The sequence below is a fragment of the Mauremys mutica genome, chromosome 10 (assembly GCF_020497125.1).
Source record: "Mauremys mutica isolate MM-2020 ecotype Southern chromosome 10, ASM2049712v1, whole genome shotgun sequence".
NCBI lineage: Eukaryota > Metazoa > Chordata > Testudines > Geoemydidae > Mauremys > Mauremys mutica.
In genome coordinates, this window is record NC_059081.1 from 40023462 (window position 1) to 40045903 (window position 22442).

Below are 22442 nucleotides of genomic sequence, written 5' to 3' on the forward strand. Positions count from 1 at the left end.
ATGAAGACTCGGCACACCGCTTCTGAAAGGTTGCCGACCCAGGTGTACATATTATAAAAGAGAGATTGTTGAATGATCTTCCAAGAGGACTGATGGATGTTCCATCCAGAGACATTTTGACGCTAGATTGGACAAGCCATTAGAAAATATGCTGAAGGGAACAATCTTGCATCTAATTCACCCCTCACAGATAAAACTTTACAAGAATGGTGTTGAAAACCCCTTTCCTACTCCTCCTTAGCTTCCCATCTCTCATACTCATTCACACCCTTATGAGTCCTTCCTTTTAATTTCAGAGTTCAGGTATATTATGATTTGGGCCTCAAAAAAACCAACAGGCCTCTAAAATCAAAGCTAGTCTGATGTAGAGGGGTCCAAACCAAATCCTTGTGAATCCAAACTATGTGACCCATAACTTTTTATTATTTTAAGTAGTGTGACCAAAAAGCGTTGGTGTGGGGTTACATTTCTGTTATGTTTTAACCTGGAGAAACTGGGGTGGGGAAAGTCCTCTACTGAGAGAGTGTATAACAAGCTTCAGCCCAAATAATATTTATGGCAAAGTTATAAACTCCAAGCAAAAGGGGCTGTTAGCCTACACGTATAGCAATGCTAGTGATTGCCCTATTATCACTTCTGAACAGACTTTCCTTCCCTGATATCACCTATTTCATTATATTAAAAGAAAAGATGGAATTTTCCTTTTTTTTTTTAAACAGTAAGGCATTCTGGTTTATCCTCTAGTATAAACATTACCAGTTGTTTTTAATGCTCTGAAAGGCGGCTTTGTGTTTGGTGGTAATTAAATGTACTGCTTGAGTTAGTGTTGTACTTTTCAGCTTTTCACATTTAATTAATGTTCGTTTGGGAATTATGAACAATTTATATCTGTCAGAAAAAGACAAGACTTAACAAATTGTCTCTCTGCAGATGTGAAATTGAAGCAACCTTAGAGAGGCTGAAGAAACTGGAGCGTGATCTGAGCTTTAAAGAGCAGGAGCTAAAGGAACGGGAGAGACGTTTGAAAGTATGGGAGCAGAAGTTAACAGAACAGTCCAATACTCCTGTAAGTAAAATAATTCAATCTTTCCTCTGACTGCAAAAAGCATTTGGATCATTGTCTGAGCAAATCTAGGGAAATTCCAATGAAAGATGTCTATCGTCTCCATTTGGTCCTGTGGGGCTATTATGGCCTGTTTTATTAACCAGTACAAATAATACTCTTTAAAATTCACTCAGTGCATTACACATAAGATACTAACTATGGGGCATATTGCGCCATCAGTAAATAAACAGTTTCCTGTTGATTTAATTGCATTTCTAAGCTTAAAAATTGATGGTCTTAAATGAGAGAGCAGCACACTCTTTATATGTCCATATTGGTGTTAATCTTGACAACCGTGTGATACAACAACAAAAAAGGGGAATGTATTTCATATTTATTATTGTGATACTTTATAAAATGTTTGTTTTATATGTTAAACCTGTGTATTTAATAAAAGCACAATCCTGCTCTCATTAGACCACAAGAACTTTTCTGTTGTCTTTAATGGAAACAGGATGGGGCCCTAAAAGTAGTAACTTATAGTCTCTGCAGAAAAAGGCTTCAGAAACGTATCTGAGTGTTTGATAACTCGCTCTGCGAGGAGCACAGCCAAAATTGATGTCTTTACATTTTATAGAAGGCCACAAATCTTGAGTGGGGATTTGAGCCTTCGGTAATTAATGTGTAGGACTGATCAACATCTTAGTATTAGCAAATGCACATTATTTTATTAACTGAAAGAAATGTGCCCATTTCCATGAATACGTTAAAATAAATAATATTTTCTGTATTAGCCTGAGCTCCTTGCTGAGGTTTAACTCCCATTGACTTCAGTGGAAATTTTGCCAGAAAGTGGAGTGCATGGTCGTGCCCTGAGTGTTTGTATTGGAACGGAGTTAATTTAGCATCATAATTGTGACACTTGCTTAATAGAATTACAACACTATTTCTGCTTCTATTTTCAGTATTTGCCAAAATAAATGCCAACTTGAGTTTGCAGTAGTTTGCCGTTCCCTTATGCAATCAGTTATGATTCCGTAGGTTCAGCATTCTAATACACCGTTAAGTCCCGCTTACATAGTAATATTGATTCTAGCCAATCCAGTTTACTTGCAACTTAGTTTTGAAGCACAGTGTACTGGCATTTATATGAATGAAGTTGTGCACGTGTTCCAGCTGTGAACATGTAGTAGTGTAATGATAAAGAATGAATGTTTTCCTATATGTATGTTCTAAGTCGGTATCTGTGTGCTTTAGCACCAGCAAACTTCCAGTAACTGAGCTGTGGGCCATCTCCTATAAAGTGCACAGCATGAGACACAGCCTTAATGAGCCAATCTTTTTGCGAGCAAGGCCTTAGGGCTGTTTTATGCTGTACTTGCTTATCACGTCCACTTTTCACTTGTAGCTGGCATTGCTGAAGGAAGAATTCATTGTGCTAAGGCCTGTTGTGCTTAACATGGACTTTTGTTCTGCATAACATTAACCCACCTCTCTTACTGCATTTAAATGATTGAGAACAGTGTGAAATACAGAGGTTTATTTTTCTGAGACCTTTAATGAACTACTGTATTGCTGAAGATTGCCATTTTCAAATTTTTGTGTAGAGACAAAAACTTGCCCTGTTCTATCAGAGTTGCTTTCTTCATAGCAAAGTAGCTTCTATTCAGTGCTAATTTACAAATAAAAAGAAATCTTTTATTCCTAGCCATATGAAAAACAGCACTGCTGGGTGTTCTCTTTGTAAGTGGTGATCCTTGCAGACAAGCGCCTTTGTGCTCTCCTCAGCTGTGACGCATGGAGGAGGGCAAATAAAACTAGAATTATGTAAAGCATGGGGGTAGCTAGATCTATGCAACATGGTCCCACACTTCTCGGCGCTCATGGGAGCTGCATCATGGTGTGGTCGAGACTCCATGCCTGTGGGTGGAAGGAAGGGACAGAGTCAGAGTAGCTGCCTTCTCTCTTCAGTATTAAGAACAGGTGGAACTGCCAGAGAAGAGCAGCATGGCACACTGTCTGGAGTGGTTCACAACTGTGAGTGCCAACTTCAGGGCAAACTGTCAAAAAGCAGGGCAGACACCTCAATCTGGTGGGATGTTCTGTGATTAGATTTCACCAACAAAGTAACAAATGTGAACTCTTGGATCACTGTCCTAGTCTTACCACAGAGTCACAGACAGGCCCTTTTGGGCACTCTAGTCTATCTTGCTACTCAGGCTTGCTGGACTTAGTGATAAATGGTCACTTGCACCAAAAATCACAAGTTCCCAGTCCCAAGAGACCAGACTTATCTCAGATCAATGTATACCTTAGATCTCACACCAAAGACAATGCTGGTAGCTAAATACTTATTAACTAGGAAAAAGAAATGAGAGTGTTATTTGCAGGTTAAAGCAGACAACATATAAGCATAAATGAGTTACAGTCTATGGTTCCAAAAGGTGACAGAGATGAAGTAAGCTGTCAGGGCTGAATGTCTTTTAGGGCTAATCGAGGTTGACCCAGGAGATTGCTGCTTTTGTTTCTTAGCTCCAGCTCTTGTGAGAGGCCAAACTGCAGAGAGGGAAATGTTTCTTCTTGTGAGGATCTTTATATGACCTTGCCTCAGAGTTAGAATCGATGGGATGAGGGCTCCTGCATGTAACTTCTTCATGGGTGGATGGGGCAATCAACAAAGTTTTTATCCTACAGTGCCCCATTTAGTCTTGACAGTCCTTCTTGGTGGGCAGGGAAACCACTCCCTTCTTGCCCAGATTCACAAATTCAGAGCAGGCATTTTTACAATTATAAAGCAAAACTTTCATATTACCTTACAGCATGGTATACATACATTACAAGTAAGATTAATGCACGCAGAAACTTACGAGCATTTTATAGAGTCTAAACACATCTTTACAAGTTTATTAACTATCTTAAACAATATTAACTTAGAGGTGAGCAGGTCTGGTTTCCAGCTATGAATCTGTCAGTGCTCAACTGATGCCTACAGCCTGGGAGATCCTCAGCAGTGGCCGGTGCGGCTGGCCCCGGGAGCTGCCGGAGCAGCAGCCGTCCCAGGGAGCACCCCAAGACAGCCCCAGGGACAACCTAAGCAGCAGTGGTCCTGGGGATGGCCAGAGCAGCAGCTCAGGGCGGTGGCCCTGGAGGCCATCGGGAGAGTGGTCCCCGGGGGCCTTGGAGCAGTGGACCACTGGGGGAGTCAGTCCCCACTGCTGGAGCAGAGGCCCTCCAGAGCAGCGGGGCCCAGGAGAAGAGATTTAGTAATGGGTATTTTTAGTAAAAGTCATGGATGGGTCATGGGCTGTGAACTTTTGTTTATTGCCAGTGACCTGACCATGACTTTTACTAAAAATACCCATGACTAAATTGTAGCCTTACTCATGAGCAACTTTACTGACAGTCCATGCAGTTTGCTCCCCTTGGATGCAAAAACGTAGGGGTCACCTGGAAAGCACGAGGGAACTGTGCTGCTAGCGGGGCAGCACAGAAGCCTGAGGATCTGCAATGGTTGGAGATTCTTTCCTCAAAGATCCCTGGGCTCCATGGGTTTTGAAGGGTGTGATCCATCCAGAAAGCCACAAGTCTCTCTATTCCTCAGTCTTTTAGTGTGGTAGCACCCAAAAGATTTTTTTGAAATAAAGCCCACCTGCTACATGGAGTTTGCTTGAAGAGAAATCTACTGTAGGTGAAGCAAGTAGATGTGTTTGAAGTTAATGGGAAGCAGGTTTTAATGCACAGGAACAAGCACAGGGAAACTGTTCTGGGAATCGAGCTGTGTTAGGCATAGTCTGAATAGATGGTTGCCACATTTAAGGGGCCAGTCCTGAGCAGCTCTTCTTTTAACTTCAGAGTTTCTCCCCACACCTGCATGAACCTGGTCTCTGCTCTGGCACTTTTTGAGTCTGATAGTCTGTGGCCACAGCGTCTCTTGTAAAGCACTGCTGCACAAAGGAATTTGGGGCTAATTTGGAGAATAAAACATAACCCGCTGCACACACTGGTTCCACAACAGGACACCCTCGGAAAGAGGAAAGGCCACAGAGAGGGGAATGGGTAGGTTCCCCTGAGCTGGGTGTGCTAGAGGAAGGAAACTGGGAGGGATTGGTGAAGGCAGGGGCGGCTCCAGGCACCAGCGCAGCAAGCGTGTGACTGCTGTGCTTGGGGCAGCAAAAAACATAGAGCCGCCCCGGGTGAAGGTGTGCACCAAATTCAGAATTAACTTGGATGGCAATGTGCTTAGGTGTGGCCATTTTAAAAAAAAATTATGGATTTCTGTTGTGGTTGCAACTGGAAACCCAGCGATGCAGCAGGGCTCTTTTGTGCTAGGCACCGCACACTCATAACATAAAGACAGTCCCTCCCTGTAACAGGGCATCCTTCCGTTCCCCACAGACATTGCATGGACTCCAGTGGCTGTGCATTCACAGTGTCCTTTTATTTTAAGTTCCTGTGCCATTAGCACAACAGTCCCTGTGCAATATCTATGGTTCTTTGACCCTCTCCCCCAGACCTGAGGGGAACTGAGGTCTCCCTTCCCTGAGGACTCCATGTGACTGGGCTCAGCTAGCCCTCTTCTCCTGTCCCCAGCTCTTTCTTCCCCTCCATCTTTATCAGTCGTGGGCTGATGGGCTAATTGAATCTTTATTCCACCCATTCCACCAGCCTGATTAGATAATTACCTCAATCAGCTTCCTCTGGGATGATCAGAGTTCACTCCCTGCACTCTGTCACACTCCCCCAGTGAGCTCTTAGACACAGATTTTGAAAGGTCTCTAGGCATTTCTGCACTAAATATTGCAACGCCTGTCTCATTTCAAAAGGGATTTAGGCACTTAGGAGCCTAAATCCCATCCCAAACAATGGGTATGTTTACACCGCAATTAAAAACCCACAGCTGGCCTGTGCCAGCTGACTTGGGCTTATGGGGCCTGGGCTAAGGGGCTGTTTAATTGCAGTGTAGATTTCTGGGCTCAGGCTGCTGCCTGAACTAAGGGACTCTCCCACCTCAAAGGGTCTTAGAGCCTGGGCTCCAGTCCAAGCCCGGAAGTCTACACTGCAGATAAACAGCCCCGCAGCCCGAGTCAGCTGTCACGGGCCAGCCACAGGTTTTTAATTGCAGTGTAGACATACCCCAGTGGGCCTTAAAATCCCAAGTGCCCAAATCCTTTGTGAAAGTGAGACTTCAGATTTTACATCAGTTTGGTGTTGCAATGCTGATTTCAGCAACACCCAAACACCTTTAAAAATCTGGGCTTTAGTCTTTGTATATGACAAGAAGCAACAGGCGGGTACAACAAATACATGGGGGAACACAAGGAACAGTGAGGTGATTATGTTAGCATAATGAGTAGTAGTCACAGCACATCAACTGCCTAGCCATTGTCAAATGTTGTGTAGCCATCATGACGGAGGTGAGATTTAGAGAAACACTTGAAGGAGGACAATGTAGTAGCTTTGTAGATTTTTATGGGGGACTCCTCCCATGCATAAGGAGGATTCTGATATGCCTAAAATCCCCATATAGGGCCTGAAATCGCTCTCTGCCATCGGAGTAGTATAAACTGGGCACCCTGAAACTATACTCAAGATTTCTAAGTACTACTCCCCAAACCCCCAAAAATGGGAGCCTTGCTTTTTTTGTACTGAGTAAGATTTTATGGTAGAAGGTGATGTGATTTTTTTTTCCGATACAGCTTGCAGCTTATAAAATTAAATCTTAAGTAGGAGGCATCATATCATTCATAGCTAGAGCTCTGTGATTTAAGGAGAATGATTTAATGGTTCCGCATGTGTTACGCCCCATTGTAATAATTTTCCCAGTAACAAATTGTGAGCAGAAAACAGACTGAGCAGTTGTGATTAGGTTAAGCAAGATGTCTGGAAAGCAATACAAACTTAGTTTGGAAAACAGCTGTGGAAATAAAAGCCATTTCAGCAGTACAGAAATAACATAACATGCTGTTAATTTTGAATCCAACACCAGAGCTCTTGCTCACTGTGGAGAGCAGTTATGTCACAGAGGTTACTAGCTTGGCCTCCTTGAAGAGGCATTAATCGTGATTTAGCTCCAGAGGACATTTTTCATTCTGTTGGAAAAAAATGGTAGTAACAAACTAGGTCAGGATAATGCCCTGATGTGTAGGTGGAGATTAAATCCGCAATGCCTTGTATTGAAGAGTATACAGAAACTCACCAAATGTAGGTTTACAGAAGCAATTTGTTAATAGTCCAGAACTAGAGAACTGCTCTTACTTCCATTGAAGTTGGTAAAAATTTTGTCTCTGACTTTAACGGTGGTAGGATTGGTCTATAACCCTCCTTTTGATTGTGGCCTCAAAAATGGTGAACAAAAAGGTAATTCAATCTATCTAGATCTACATACACATTACTGCTGTGGTATCTTTTCACCTCTGGATAAAAACATTTCACTCTGCACCAGGGGCTTATCTGGGTTCTTTAACCCTAAGTTGATTTATTGTTCAATTCTGAATACTAAAATTAAGCAACTCAATCGAGACATGGCTCTGCTTGTACCTAGATTCCTGTGGTAAAGTCCACATGAGTTAGAGACATGTTGTAAACCATGTTGTATGGTACAAAATGAGAGATTCAAAAGTTGGAACTTTCTTTCAACATGAAAGGTGGGCTACCTGTGGTCCTTTGCACACTGTTTGGTGGTGGTTTTGCTCTTTCATTTAAAAAAAATTAAGCCAAGTCTGTTTTAATGAATTCTTACTTGAGCTCTATGTTTTGATTCACTAATCATTTTGCTTTCTGTTTATTGCTAACTAATCTGGTAGTGTCTTTTTTGCCTTGAATTGAATTGGTTCTAACTTTCCTTTTTACTCTGTCCTTTCCTCCTTTAAATAGCCTTTCTTACCTATTGGTGCAAGAATGTCTCAGGAGTCTTACTTTGAAACTAAAACAGAGGAATCAAACAGTGCAGAGATGTCATGTCAGATCACAGCAACAAGTAACGGGGAGGTAGCTGGCATGAACCAAAGTCTGCAGGCCTTGATGATGAAGGGCTTTGGGGGTATCTTCTCTATGAACCAAGCAGGATCTGTCCTGCATTCTGGAATGCAGATAAACATGCAAGCCAAAAAGAATTCTTCTAAAACCACCTCTATGAGAAAGGGGAAGAAAATCAACATGGCTGTGGGTTTCAGAGAATTTGACTGGTCAGATGATGATGATGATGAAGATGATGATTTTGATGATACAAATGATTCTAGTGAATGAAATTAGAAAACTAATTAAGTCTAAAATTGGTTTCTAGCAAATAAAAGCAATAAAGTTTCAGAAAAATCATCCTGTCATTTTGGTCTGTTTTAAATCCTGTAAAAGAAACAAAAGCAAAAACACTACATTTTTCTAGGCCAGTCATATTTGTATGTTAAAAATATATCTTGTTGGTTTTTAGATTGTGTTGACCTATTTTTGCTTTGCTGAAATTTGGAACAAAAATTTCAAAACAAATTGAGTTTTTTAAAACCCCCAAAATATAGCTGCAGCTCACATTTGTGCTGTAATATTTGGTGTCCGATTACAGAAACTTCTGTGGCTGAATATGTTTACGATCTGACAACAGTGGAGGAATTTAAACACCTATTTTATTTAAACATACATCCATTACTTTTCTTTTTGTTTTTGTAGTTTTCTTTACCTGTTTTATTGTTGATCATATGAACATATTTGTGTTTCCATGTGGGCTTTTCCTATACAATCCATTCTTTCTGACTGCTACAGTGAAGTTGTTTTGTTAAATTTGTGATTTCTGAATCATTTTCAAGGCAATATCCTGTGATGATATAAATAAATTACTAAGAAGACCAAGCAGGGTTGAGAAAAATAAAGCCATTTCAAACACACAGTTTAAGAAACAGCAGCTGAATACAGACAATCACTGGTAATAAATAGTTTGTATAAATGTTCTTTTCTCTCTTTCTCTTTAGTTTCTGAAATTCAGTCTTTAGTACAGTCACTTACAATAAAACCTCACCACCTAATTGCATCGTGGTAGTCTACAAGCTCACTGGTTTTCTGTTACATTGGTGTAAATCCTGGAAATCTCATTAACTTTGATGGATTTACTCTGGATTTATTCCGATTTAGCTGAGAGCAAAATTGGTCTTAGGTTATATACAGCAATTTTTTATTTTGCTGTAATTATTAAACCATTTATCACTGTCCTTCCCAGAATAGGGGAGAGAGAGACATTTTAAAAGTGTTTGAGCCCTCCTACTGTGGCTTAAGCTAAATTCTCAGTGATGACGTGAAGAATATTCTCTAAAGTTTAAATATCCATTTTTCTGCTGTGAAATCATTTAAAAAATATTGCCACTGTTGTTATGATTCATCCTAAAATTGAGTCTATAAGTATCTGCTGCAGTAATTACCCCACAAACACTCTACCCGGAACAGTGAATGTATTTTCCTGATGAACTCTTTGGTGGTGGCACAGAAAGAGAGAAGGAAACAGATACATTCACACCTACAGGTGCAGAGGAAAGGCCCATTGTAAAACATTTGTCAAATAAAGAAGGGCAAAAAATTTTAAAGAAAAGGGTTACGTTCATGTTCAGTTGGATTTGAGGGGATAATTAAACTCCTAAGTGCCATGTGTTGATGTTGTTTCTCTCTTGAAAAATGGCGATTAGTGCTATTTAAATACCTTAGAAAGTAGAATCATTACATGATAGCAGGTCTGAAGTTGGATCTCCAAGAGTTTGGAACATTATATTCTACTATTTATAAATAAGAGAAAAAGTTCTTGAGAAGTTTTAAAATTAGCTTTTCTAGGGTGACAAGTGCAATCTTTGAGATGCGAAAGGTAGCTAGCTTCCTCATTCCTCACTCAGTGCTTTCAACTATGCTTGAGTTCAACTGGAGCTAAAGATGCTCAGCACCTCACAAGATTGGGCCCTTAACTGTATGAAATGTATAGAATTTGAGCCAGGTTCCACCTCCTTGCTAGCAGGTTCAAGTCCATTGTCTTTGTGTTAATTTCAACACTGAACAATGCAATACGTTCTTATTGGGATAATTTGCTGTATCTAGTCTAAGTGAAATTTGCTCCTACAATATCAGTGGTAATAGCATTTTAGGAGCACTAAACAAAGTGACTGAGGGTGGGGAGAGGGACAGAGAATAGAAAAGGGGCAACAAAAATGGTAATGGCAGCAAACAAGCTACTTCCAAATGCAGATTTGTATTGTTTTTTAAGTCTGCACCTGCTAACAGCTACCGCAGCAACATTATTTTTATAACCACTATACTACAGGCAGGAAAAATTGAAGGATTTGTATAATCTAATATGTGTCTATGTTAAACTACTGTACCATATTTCTAGTGTAGAGTTGCACAGCTGTAACTGAAGTCAAAACTGAACCCAGTATGTTCAAAAATGCAAAAATAAAACTATCTCTTCTTAGCACTGATACTGGTACTTTGCACTTTTAAATCACCTAATAATCTCAATGCACTTTATACACATACGTGTTGATTTAATTAGATGTGCAAATCCACTTCTTGATTTAAATCTTCACCTAATAAAATATTCCAACACTACTATATCACATCACTTTTTTGTTGAGGACAGATATTCTCCTGCATCTCTCATTAAAGTGAATAGAAGTTATTTGAGCATAATAAATGGAATAATTTGGCATTTTGTACATAGAGAGCTGAGCTGGTAAAAAGAATTTAAATTTAATTTTTCAATGTAAAAGAAGGAAAACATTTTCATGAATTGTCTCTATTTTTTAGCCAACTCTAATAAAGATCTATTGAGAAATAAAGAAAAAGTAGAAAGGTCCTGGAATTGTTGTAAAAGAAAGATCTACTAAGCTCAAGGCTTTTCCCAAACTTTCCTTTTGTGATTCCTTTAAAGTATGGTTATATTCAAAATAGTAGCTTGGCTTAAAAAATGACATTTTTTTTTATTTTCCTATAATGACTGTCGTGCCAAACGTGTTCAGTTTACAAGTCACAAATAAATTGTGCTTGACTGTCCAGCTATGTTGTTTTTGCCTCAAATGTCCTCACTGTATTTTAATTTTGAAAGATTTTGGTTGACAGTTATGGAGGCAGAACAAAACCATTTTGATTTTTCACCCTGGATTTTACTCTGCAGTGCTAGTAGGATTAAACTTGGTTTTTTAATCTATCTAGATGTCCAAACACCAAAGTGTCTACAACAGTTGCTAATAATAGTTAACAGTTAACATAGCATGTCACATGATCAAAATATTAACCAAAAGTTAACTAATGAATCCTCCCAGGGCCCTATGAGGCAGATAAGGTAAAGTGTTGTTATTCTATTTCACAACTGGGGAAGCTGATATAGAGAAGTTAAAGGCCAAATCTGAACCTCTAGTTTTTACTCAGTCATTATACTTAAACTAACACTGGCTTTAGAGGGGAATATTTCCTGACCTGAGGAACTCAGAGTTTAGCCCTTTTACTTACCCAAAGCCACATAGTGAGCTGGGATTCAAACTCAGGATTTCCTGACTCCTAGCCCAGTTCTCATTCTTTCAGACTTGGAAAAGTTGCAGGGAATAGATATGCTGAGTAAGACTATTTTAATGTAGTCACTTTTCTAACTGTAATAATACTAATGCTTTAGAATAGCAATTGCTTTGAGATCCAGTGCTTAGATCTGAGGACTTAGTTTCAGGGCTTATATCGTTTGTGGAGTGTTTGGGATATGCTTGATCAGCTGGCTGTATTTGTTAATTGTAATACTTGGACTTAGTCTCCTCTAGATGCTGGGGATTTTTGAGATATGAGATCTGAAGTAGCTCTTCGGCACATGGTCATGTTCTTGACTTGTTCATTTATCATTTGCAGTATTTTGTTAGATTTTGATTTCATTTCATTATAGATCTTAAAGCAGTTATTCTAATTAAATATTGATACATTAATGATTTATATTGCTATCAGCAGCAGTAAATCCACAGCACACATAATAAAGCTAATAAGTAACTAACAAAGTTACTGTACATCTTTAGTAAGCTATTTCCTGTTTTTGCAATAAGGCAGCTTTTACAGGTTTTTAATAAGACCTCCAACTTGACAGAGGTTTAATTACAGGCCAATAGAGAATCCATTCTGTTCTTCCAACTTTCATGTAGCAAAATAGGCTCACAGGACATGCAGTAATTTTTACAGTCCTTAAAATGTACCAATAGAAATCTGGAGAGGAATGCATTTTTCCCCTGACTTCAACGTAGTGCACACTATGAAGTCTGTATAGAGGTTTCTGGTGTGTGAAGATTTAGTTTCAGGACTGTAGCATCAACAACCTACATTAAACATTTTACGTTGTGTGCAAAATATTCTGCTGACTTTTAAAGTCAGATATAGTCCACTGCATTTTCTTGCTTTTGCACTCTTTAAAAAGTTTTTGTACTGAATACTAGGAAATTATTCTATTTATACTCCAAGTGTGAGCAAATGAAATTTGAATAGAAAATATTTTCACAGCGTTAGAAAGCTTCATCCCTTCCTACTGAAATACTATGCTGAGAAAAACCTGTGCCAAAACTATTGTGGTGTAAACTGACTAGCTAATTTGTATGGAACATGCAATGTTACACCTTCTTGTGGTAAGACTTTCAGTAGTCGTTTTCTTCACCCCACTTAACATGTGATGTCTTGCTTTGTTCACAGTATGGATTTGGTTTTCCAGTTTAAAAAAAAATGTAATGTATTCAATTTTCTTAGTTGGTGTCATGAACTTGATTTTGATGTGAAGTTTTTTCCTTTGCTTCTCTTTGTTCCAAACTTCTATTTTGCAATAAACATTTTGACAGTAAATTTTTATGCTTCTGTGTTCTTGTGTAAACTGCTGCTGTTAAAGGGATTCCTCATTGCCTTCTGCTTTGATCTTTTTCATATTATGCAGGGTGTGGCATTTTCCCCTTTTTTCTCTTTATTTATTTGTTTGTAAATATATTTCCCATTTTTAGGAGAGGAAAATTAGTGATGTGAAATGTTAATCATCTGGACAGTCACTGTGTGTAAGCAGGAATGGAATATTGACCTTGTGCAATGGTAGAATACACAATGAAATACAGCAAACTGTTGTACCCACGGTTCCCAATGGAAAGGAAAACACCAGCCCATTTGGAATTTAAGGGCAGTTATGTTGTTAATTATTTATTGCAAACATTGTGGGTCTCTGCCTTCACAAGGGTCATCATGGTTTGCCAGATCCTGCCCCACCTAGTTGCCAGCAACAGATGGACCCCTTCCACCCTACAACTCTCTCCGACCCAATTCAACTGTCACTTCTTTTCTGGATTTTCCTTACTTATGAAGCTTGGCCCACACGTGGAGAAGTTAGGGGACGAGGGAAACTTACCTTTCCGTGTGGCAGTCAAAGCCAGCTTCTCATCCCAGTGACCACTTAGCTCAGGCATTGTTGGCTTTGTCCATCTGAGGTGGCCATTTCTGTCCTGGAAGAGTTATGGCAGGAAGAGGTGGGCAGCGGGGCAGGTGTGGGGGAGGGTCAAGTGATCGTCACAGGGGTGGTTTGATAAAATGGTTTGTGGTGAAGAAGGAATTTTCCCTGGAAGCAGATTGGCCAATGCACTGGGGTGGGGGAGGTTTGCTTTCCTCTGTGCATCTTGCAGTGTTCAGCAGAGGCTGTAGTTCAGGACACAGGAAACAAGTGTAGGACAGTCATGAATCCATCAGTGGGAGTCCATATGGGAAGAGCAGAAAGACTTGTCACTTGGGTGGAAGTCATTGTGGGAGGCACCTTGGCCTGTTGTCCCACAGTCTGCAGGGTCAGGGAAAGGAGGAGACTAATAGATAACTATTTGAACAGATGGGGTGGCTGCCATGCATAGGCACAAAGTCTTTCAGGTGTGAGGGAGGAATTCTGGAGAGGAGGAACAGCAACTGCCAAGAGGTTGGGCACTAGGGTGCTTGTAGGCTTGCATAGCCCACAATGTAAGGAGACCACAAAGACTGAGGGTTGACCAGTAAAATCTGAATTACAGTTTGGTAGCTAAGTAATTCAATAAATTTTCATCCAGAGTATGGTGGCAAGAGTTTGGGTGGTACTGTCAGTTCAGATACATCTAATTAGCAGGATACCAATGAGAAGAGACTATAGCTTAGAATAACCCATTCTTTAGCTGGTTAGATGGACGTTACTATCTCAGTGAGATCGTTCACTGTGTCATCTTCTAACCATTCCTGGGTTTCACTGACACAGCCATCCCCTCATGTATCAAGTAGATCCTGGTCTGATCCCCTCACACTTGAAGAGGGGAATCCTGATCCTCCATATAACAAAGCGTACCATACATGGGGCTGTGGCATTCAGCTGTCTGTGAAGTGTCCCCTTCAGGTTTTGTTCCACAGCTCCTAAAAGGAATGATCATGCAGGTGTAGGCGGTAACCGAAGGGTAAAAGGGGACAGACAACCTTGTACCTTAATCAGTAAGGAAGACTAGCTGCAGTGGCCCAGTCCCAAGTCAGCCGTGCTCTGCTTTTCATGCAGTGGCTGCTTCATTCACTCTACAGAATATCTCCCTCCCAGCTGATATTGGGAAAAACCAAGACACACCTTTCACTACTGGAGTCAAGCAATAGTAAAAGTGATGGTGAAACACAAGGAGAAAGTGGTGGCTAGTGAGTCCCACTTGTGGGGATGCGGCTGGTGACAAAATTCCAAGACTGCTTTTGTTACTTAGTGATCTCCTGAGTAGTTTTGCCCCCTGGAGGTGTTGGGACTATTCCATCACTGCTGTAATATCACTGAAGCCTGCCTGTGATCATTTTGACTAATATGTGAACATGAGGAATGCTACTTTGATGGCACTTTGTGCAGTAATCCATGGAATAATGAGGAAAGTCCTCATCACAACCAGGAGGCTTATGGCCTTAGCTGGAGAGGAGGTGCCAAATAAAATCAGCCACTGAAGTAAAATTGGGGGGAGACCTGATCGGACAAGAAGAGCAATATTACTCTTTTCAATTCATATTTCTCACACAGTTGCTGCCTTCCTTTGATATTTGCGCGTGGACCGAAGAAGATGTGGTAAGCATTTTGTACTAATTCAGTCGGCATTGTTTTGATGTAGCTATAAAAGAAAACTGATGCACAACATAGTAAATGAAATCTACATTGTAGTAATTTGAGAAATCTCTAGACAAGATTCTAAGACTGTATATTTTTAAAATTCCTGTTCCAAAAAAGATTTTAAAATGACCCTATCCTGACAGAGGAAGGACTTTATTGCCTTGGTGAAATGGTCACATGCTCAGAGGCCTGTTAAAGCATTTGGCTTGGCAGGTTATCAGTATATGCTGCTGAATTGTCATAGGCATGAACCAAGCAACACTGAAGTGCTGTAAGAATGCATACCTCACCAGTGTCAGGAGAAAAAGAGGACAGCAAACATCATAGTCTCTTTGCGCAATCCAACAGGACTGGGATTCATTTTAAGTTAAGATTCTAAAAAGGGGGATGGGAAACCACTTTCATATAAAATACAAAATGTAATTGCTTTTAGGGGACTAGCTACGATACTAACTTTAGATCATATTTTGAACATTCGTTCAAGTTAATTGGTAAGCAAGAAATTTTAGATGTTTATCTCGAACACGTTAGTGTATCATAGCGGTTTTAATATCCCTCTTAGCAGCCTTCTGATACATCATGTATAACGTGGTCATTTAACTGAAGGTTACTGAAGGACTAACTGAAAAGCCAATGCAAAGTAGTAACGGTCCGAGCTGCTGAACTCGTCCCATTTATAACACAACAAATTGCTAAATCTACATTAGGAGCAGTAGCAATTAAAAAGCAATAATAAACTGAGAAAATGGCTGCAAAGCAGAAGGAAATTTATATTAAATAACAAACTTGCAAGATAGCCCTGAAAAGTAAATATAATGGAGAAGTTTGATTCCCTTGTCCCACCACTAAAAAGACTTTTAATTTTTGTTTTAAAATTGAATTATGAGCATTACTTTTTTTGTGTTTTGAGGTTCTGTAACCTATACAGTTTAATTGTGTGACCTTCAAAACTGTGTTCTTTTTTTTTTTTTACAGTACTTTTGGCTGCACCAGCTTGTTGGAAAAGGTAAACTATACATTATAGCTCACAGATTCAACTTTTTTTTTCCAGTGAAGAGCACTATGGATTTCTGTATAACCTTTCATATCTTAAGGTGATGCTTCTGGTGAGATGAATGTTTATGCCAACTTGTTTAAGGAAAATCATATCACTGGGAAACGGTTGCTTCTTATAGAAGAAGAAGATTTAAAGGATATGGGAATTCTTTCCAAAGGACATATCATTCATTTAAAGGTATCTTAACAACACGTCTTGATAATCACAATAGTAAATGTTGGCAGTGTAATGTAAATGACAGTGTAAATGTTGACAAAAATCATCAGTTTTATCCAGCATAAGAGAAGATCTAAAGCTAAGGCTAGAAAAACCTTTCTGAGAAAAAGTCATACCCAGAACTTGCTTGCAATAGGCACCAAAGCAAACCTAAACACTTTCTGAGATGCCAAAAAGATTGGTAACCTTGAGATTTTGATGCTTTGTTGGTTTTTTTCCTCTCTTAAAAATACCCATGCTACTCTGCATTTTTGGGTTTTGGCTGGGACAGGAATAGGAAATATTGCAAAAGACTCTTCTAATAGTATTTCCCACCTAAGTGAAACCTTTGGAAATCTTAGGATAGAACCTGTTCTCGCAAGACTTCCAGCCTAATCAGAGAGGTTTGGATAAACACCAAAAATTTATTTGGACTGAAATCTCTGAACATCTTGAGTTTCACCAATCATCTCTAATTTAAAACTGCTTTGTGTACCAAACACTCTATTCTTGAACAATTGTAAAGCTAGTTGAGTGCTAGTGGATATGGCTCCTTTGCTGTCTGAGCTTTATTTCATCCACAAGCGGTTATATCGCTCTAATTATTTAATAGTTACACTGAATCCAGCAAAATCCTTGGCCAGAAACTAGTAACAGACGTAGTAGTAATAATATTTACTTACTGTCACAGAACATGGCTTACATACCCATGGTTCTGCTCTGAAAAATGTCTTGAAAATGGCATTGTGGGCTTCCATTATGTCTGAGTGATTCTGTATACAATGTGCTCCATTTACTAGTAAAAGGACGCTTTTTGTCTGATTGTCAGCCCTGAGAGTCACACTAGGTTATATCTATTTTTTTGCATCAGCACAATAAAGGCATTACAGTCCAAATTAATATTGTATTTCTATGGGTTGTACGCCATTGTTTCCAAGTAGTTCCATTAGTGACATGTGTGATTGCCCGCCGCAGGGGTTGTTCAGGTGAAACTTATTAAAACTTGGTAAATAAATAAACACAGAACACGGAATAGAGCAGCGGTTCCCAACTGGGGGTCTGCCAAGCATGGGTGCTCGGAGCCCCAAGCCCAGGTACCATGGGGCTGAAGCCCAGAGCCCCAGTGCCTGGAGCCCCTGGAGAAGCTGCCCCGTGAGGCTGAAGCCCTGAGCCCCCAGCCCCATGGGGCTAAAGTCCCAAGCCACCTCCTCACCCCAAGCTTCAGAAGCCCCAAGCCCGCTTTGTTCCACGGGGCTCCCCAGCCCCGCAGGGCAGAAGCTTCTCCCCACACATTGCAGCTAAAGCCCAAGCCACCTCCCCTCAAGCTGGGCCATGGAGTTTTTATAGCATGCTGGTGGGGCCCCCAAAAGGAAACAGTTTAGAACCCCTAGGATAGAGAATGCAGTTCTTGCTGAGCTGGTTCAGAGAGGCTAACAGGAGTAAAAACCAGTACAAACCTATATTTGTGATTGAGGGTATGTCTACACTGCAACTGGGAGTGTGCTTCCTAGTGCCCGTAGGCAGATATGCACTAGCTCTGCTTGAGCTAAGTGTGCTAAAACTTTCAGTGTAGCCCAGCATAGCATGGGCGGCAGCTCAAGCTAGCCATCTGAGTACAAGCCCACCTAGAACCCCTGGGTAGCTGCCGCCTATACTAACTCTGTCTACACTGCTATTGCAGAGCTAGCACGTGTCTGTCTATCCATCCGTGAAAGCACATGCCCAGCTGCAGTGTAGACATACTCTAAATTAAGCAGATCTGACTGAATATTCGCAAGGGGGCAGATCTGCTGAGTAAGACGGTGACATTTTACAGTCCCTTTTTAGAACAGAACTGTATATTAAGATTGGTTCCAGAGAACACTATACACCCTGAATGAGTTACACACACAGCCCTACACACACACTGTGCTATTTTTCAGTCCTGCATTTACGCTATTAGATCATGAGGAACTATTATCTAATTTGGGTTTGTTTGGTTTCTTACAGACTGCTATTGAGAAGTTAACTCATGATTACCTAAACATGTTTCATTTCCCACCATTAATTAAGGTAAGTATTTATTTATTTATTTAAAAGGTGCTACCTATCTTGACACAATAAATGTACCCAGGCTGTGCTACTAGGCCTTACACTTAGTATAAAGTGCACATCTGCATTGTCACTATTTGGGGTGACAGATTTTTTAGGTCAAGTTAGGGATGTGAGTGTTCATATCAGAACGAGTAATATCACAACAACACACCCTCTCAATGAGGTTCAGAGAATTAATACAACAGAAGGATGCCTTGCAGGTTAACGTATGATGGTAATATCATAAGGCCAGATTGTGACCCCCTTACTTGCATGGGTGAGCAGTTACTCCCATCAGTAATCCCACTGAAATCATGTGAGTAACTACTTATCATTGTGAGCAAAGTAGTCCCAATCCAGACCATAATGAGCACATCATTCCTTACTCAACTGACTTTTAGAGCTTACCATGAAACCCAAGGTGGAGGAGGTAATTTCTTTTATTGAACCAACATCTGTTGGTGAAAGGGACAAGCTTTAGGAATTGTGGTAAAAAAAACTCTCTCTCTCATGAACAGAAGTTGTTCCAGTAAAAGATATTACCTCACCCACCTTGTCTCTCTAATATCCTGGGACCAACATGGCTACAACTACACTGCATACATCAAACCAAAGGAATTCTATCAGCTACTCAGAAAGTACTAGACCACAGAGGATACAGTTGCTTTTATTGCTGTTATAATTTACAGCACAACAATACTGTGGGACCCACTTAAAATAAAGTCCATCATACAGTCAAAGGAAAATCCATAATTGTTTACTGCATTGCAGTTTTCAAGCCATAATTCCAGTTACAATGGACAGCTGCTCAAAATGGCATTGTTCTGTGAAATAACAGCTTCATATGGAGCTGAAGGTGCTCAACACCTCACAGGAGCTGGCCCTGTAATAGGCTGCCAGTGTATATAGTGTAACACAAGCTAATGTGTGAGTTCTGGTATGTATACCCAAGATAGCAGACTGTGAAGAGCTACAAAGAGATCTCACAAAACTGGGTGACTGGGCAACAAAATGGCAGATGAAATTCAATGTTGATAAATGCAAAGTAATGCACATTGGAAAACATAATCCCAACTATACATATAAAATGATGGGGTCTAAATTAGCTGTTGCCACTCAGGAAAGAATTATTGGGGTCATTGTGGATAGTTCTCTGAAAACATCCACTCAATGTGCCACAGCAGTCAAAAAAGCAAACAGAATGTTGGGAATCATTAAGAAAGGGATAGATAATGAGACAGAAAATATCTATATAAATCCATGGTACACCCACATCTTGAGTACTGCGTGCAGATGTGGTTGCCCCATCTAAAAAAAGATATATTGGAATTGGAAAAGGTTCAGAAAAGGGCAACAAAAATGATTAGGGGTATGGAACAGCTTCCGTATAAGGAGAGATTAATAAGATTGGGACTTAGCTTGGAAAAGAGATGAGTAAGAGGGGATATGATTGAGGTCTATAAAATCATGACTGGTTTTGAGAAAGTAAATAAGGAAGTGTTATTTACTCCTCATAACACAAGAACTAGAGTCTCCAAATGAAATTAATAGGCAGCAGGTTTAAAACAAACAAAAGGAAGCATTTCTTCTCACAATGCACAGTCAACCTGTGAAACTCTTTTCCAGAGGATGTTGTGAAGGCCAAGACTATACCAGGGTTCAAAAAAAGAACTAGATAGAATTATCATAGAATCATAGAACTGGAAGGGACCTTGAGAGGTCGTCTAGTCCAGTCCCCTGCACTCATGGCAGGACTAAGTATTATCTAGACCAGGGATCAGCAACCTTTGGCACGCAGTCCATCATGGAAATCCACTGGTGGGCTGGGACGGTTTGTTTACCTGCAGTTTCCGCAGGTTCGGCCGATCGCAACTCCCACCGTTCCAGGCCAATGAGGGCTGCGGGAAGCGGTGCAGGGATTTGCTGGCCAACACTTCCCACAGCCCACATTGGCCTGGAATGGCAAACCGCGGCCAGTGGGAGCTGCGATTGGCTGAATCTGCAGACGCTGCAGGTAAACAAGTGCTCCAGACACAGTGCTCCAGTTGAGGCCTAATCAGCGCAGAGTAGAGCGGAAGAATTACTTCTCATGTCTTGCTGACAACAGACCTGCTAATACATCCGAGAATGATGTTTGCTTTTTTTGCAACAGTGTTACACTGTTGACTCATATTTAGCTTGTGGTCCACTATGACCCCCAGATCTCTCTCTGCAGTACTCCTTCCTAGGCAGTCATTTCCCATTTTGTATGTGTGCAACTGATTGTTCCTCCCTAAGTGGAGTACTTTGCATTTGTCCTTATTGAATTTCATGCTATCTACTTCAGACCATTTCTCCAGTTTGTCCAGATCATTTTGAATTATAATCCTATCCTCCAAAGCACTTGCAACCCCTCCCAGCTTGGTATCATTCGCAAACTTTATAAGTGTACTCTGTATGCCATTATCTAAATCATTGATGAAGATATTGAACAGAACTGGACCCAGAACTGATCCCTGCGGGACCCCACTCATTATGTCCTTCCAGCATGACTGTGAACAACTGATAACTACTCTCTGGGAACAGTTTTCCAACCCGTTTTGCACCCACCTTATAGTAGCTCCATGTAGGTTGCATTTCCCTAATTTGTTTATGAGAAGGGCATGCAGACAGTATCATAAGCTTTACTACAGTCAAGATATGCCACATCTACCACTTCCCCCCCATCCACAAGGCTTGTTACCATGTCAAAGAAAGCTATCAGGTTGGTTTGACATGATTTGTTCTTGACAAATCCATGCTGACTGTTACTTATCACCTTATTATCTTCTAGGGTGTTTGCAAATGGATTGCTTAATTATTTGCTCCATTATCTTTCTGTGTACAGAAGTTAAGTTGAATGGTCTGTAAATTCCCTGGGCTGTCCTTATTTCCCTTTTTATAGATGGGCACTATATTTGCCCTTTTCCAGTCTTCTGGAATCTCTCCCATCTTCCATGACTTTTCAAAGATAATTGCTAATGGCTCAGATATCTCCTCAGTCAGCTCCTTGAGTATTCTAGGATGCATTTCATCAGGCCTTGGTGACTTGAAGACATAGATAAGTTCATGGAGGATAGGTCCATCGATGGCTATTAGCCAGGATGGGCTGGGATGGTGTCCCCAGCCTCTGTTTCCCAGTAGCTGGGAATGGGCGACAGGGAATGGATCACTTGATAATTACCTGTTCTGTTCATTCCCTTTGGGGCACCTGGCACTGGCCACTGTCGGAAGACAGGCTACTGGGCTAGATGGACCTTTGGTGTGACCCTGTACGGCAATTCCTATGTTCTTATGTGGAATTAATGAGAGGACGATAGTATCCTCTGACCAGCCAACAGATTTGTAACATATAAAAGGCAAGGGTATTAAATTCTTACTGTCAAATGGAAGCTTGTCACCAACTCAGAGAGACTAATAATAGAGGTCATTGCTTACACTGTGTTTCTGTGATAGGATTCTGCAAGTGGAAATGAAGAAAACATGGAGAAAGTAGTGAACCTGGAACTTGTTTTTGGTTATCACTTGAAACTGGGAAATGGTCCACAGGTAAATGAATCTTATTGGGATAATATTATTTTATTTCTGTTTCTTCAATCATTACTCAAAGGGCCCAATATCTGTAGAAATATTTTCCATTTATAATATAAACCCTGCTACTCAGAAAATCACTGAGCAAATTTCAAAGTACAATGCTGAATCAATGATGGATGGGTACAAGAAAAAAAGTGGTACAGAAAGTTTTGAATTAAATAAGATTGTTTCCTCATAAGCATTTTCTCTAACTTCACGCCTGCGGGAGGTCCACCGAAGCCGCGGGACCAGTGGACCTGCCGCAGGCAAGCCGCCGAAGGCAGCCTGCTTGCCGCCCTCGCGGCGACCGGCAGAGCACCCCCCATGGCTTGCCGCCTGATCATACTGAACATGAGACAACAGGTTTTTGTGAAAAG

At 40.6% G+C, this 22442-nt stretch overlaps 1 protein-coding gene across 2 annotated transcripts in view; it reads left to right on the forward strand.

The window, feature by feature from the left end:
- MAP3K20 (mitogen-activated protein kinase kinase kinase 20) overlaps positions 1-22442 on the forward strand; it is a 132497-nt gene that overhangs the window by 88171 nt on the left and 21884 nt on the right. Inside the window, exons 11-16 of one of the 2 annotated variants that reach the window (XM_045032446.1) lie at positions 931-1066; positions 15063-15107; positions 16125-16155; positions 16244-16383; positions 18391-18453; positions 21949-22041. In XM_045032446.1, the coding sequence (XP_044888381.1) occupies positions 931-1066; positions 15063-15107; positions 16125-16155; positions 16244-16383; positions 18391-18453; positions 21949-22041 (508 nt within the window). Of the gene's footprint in view, positions 1-930; positions 1067-7918; positions 12860-15062; positions 15108-16124; positions 16156-16243; positions 16384-18390; positions 18454-21948; positions 22042-22442 lie in introns of those variants that run through there. The other variant, XM_045032447.1, reaches the window with a different exon arrangement.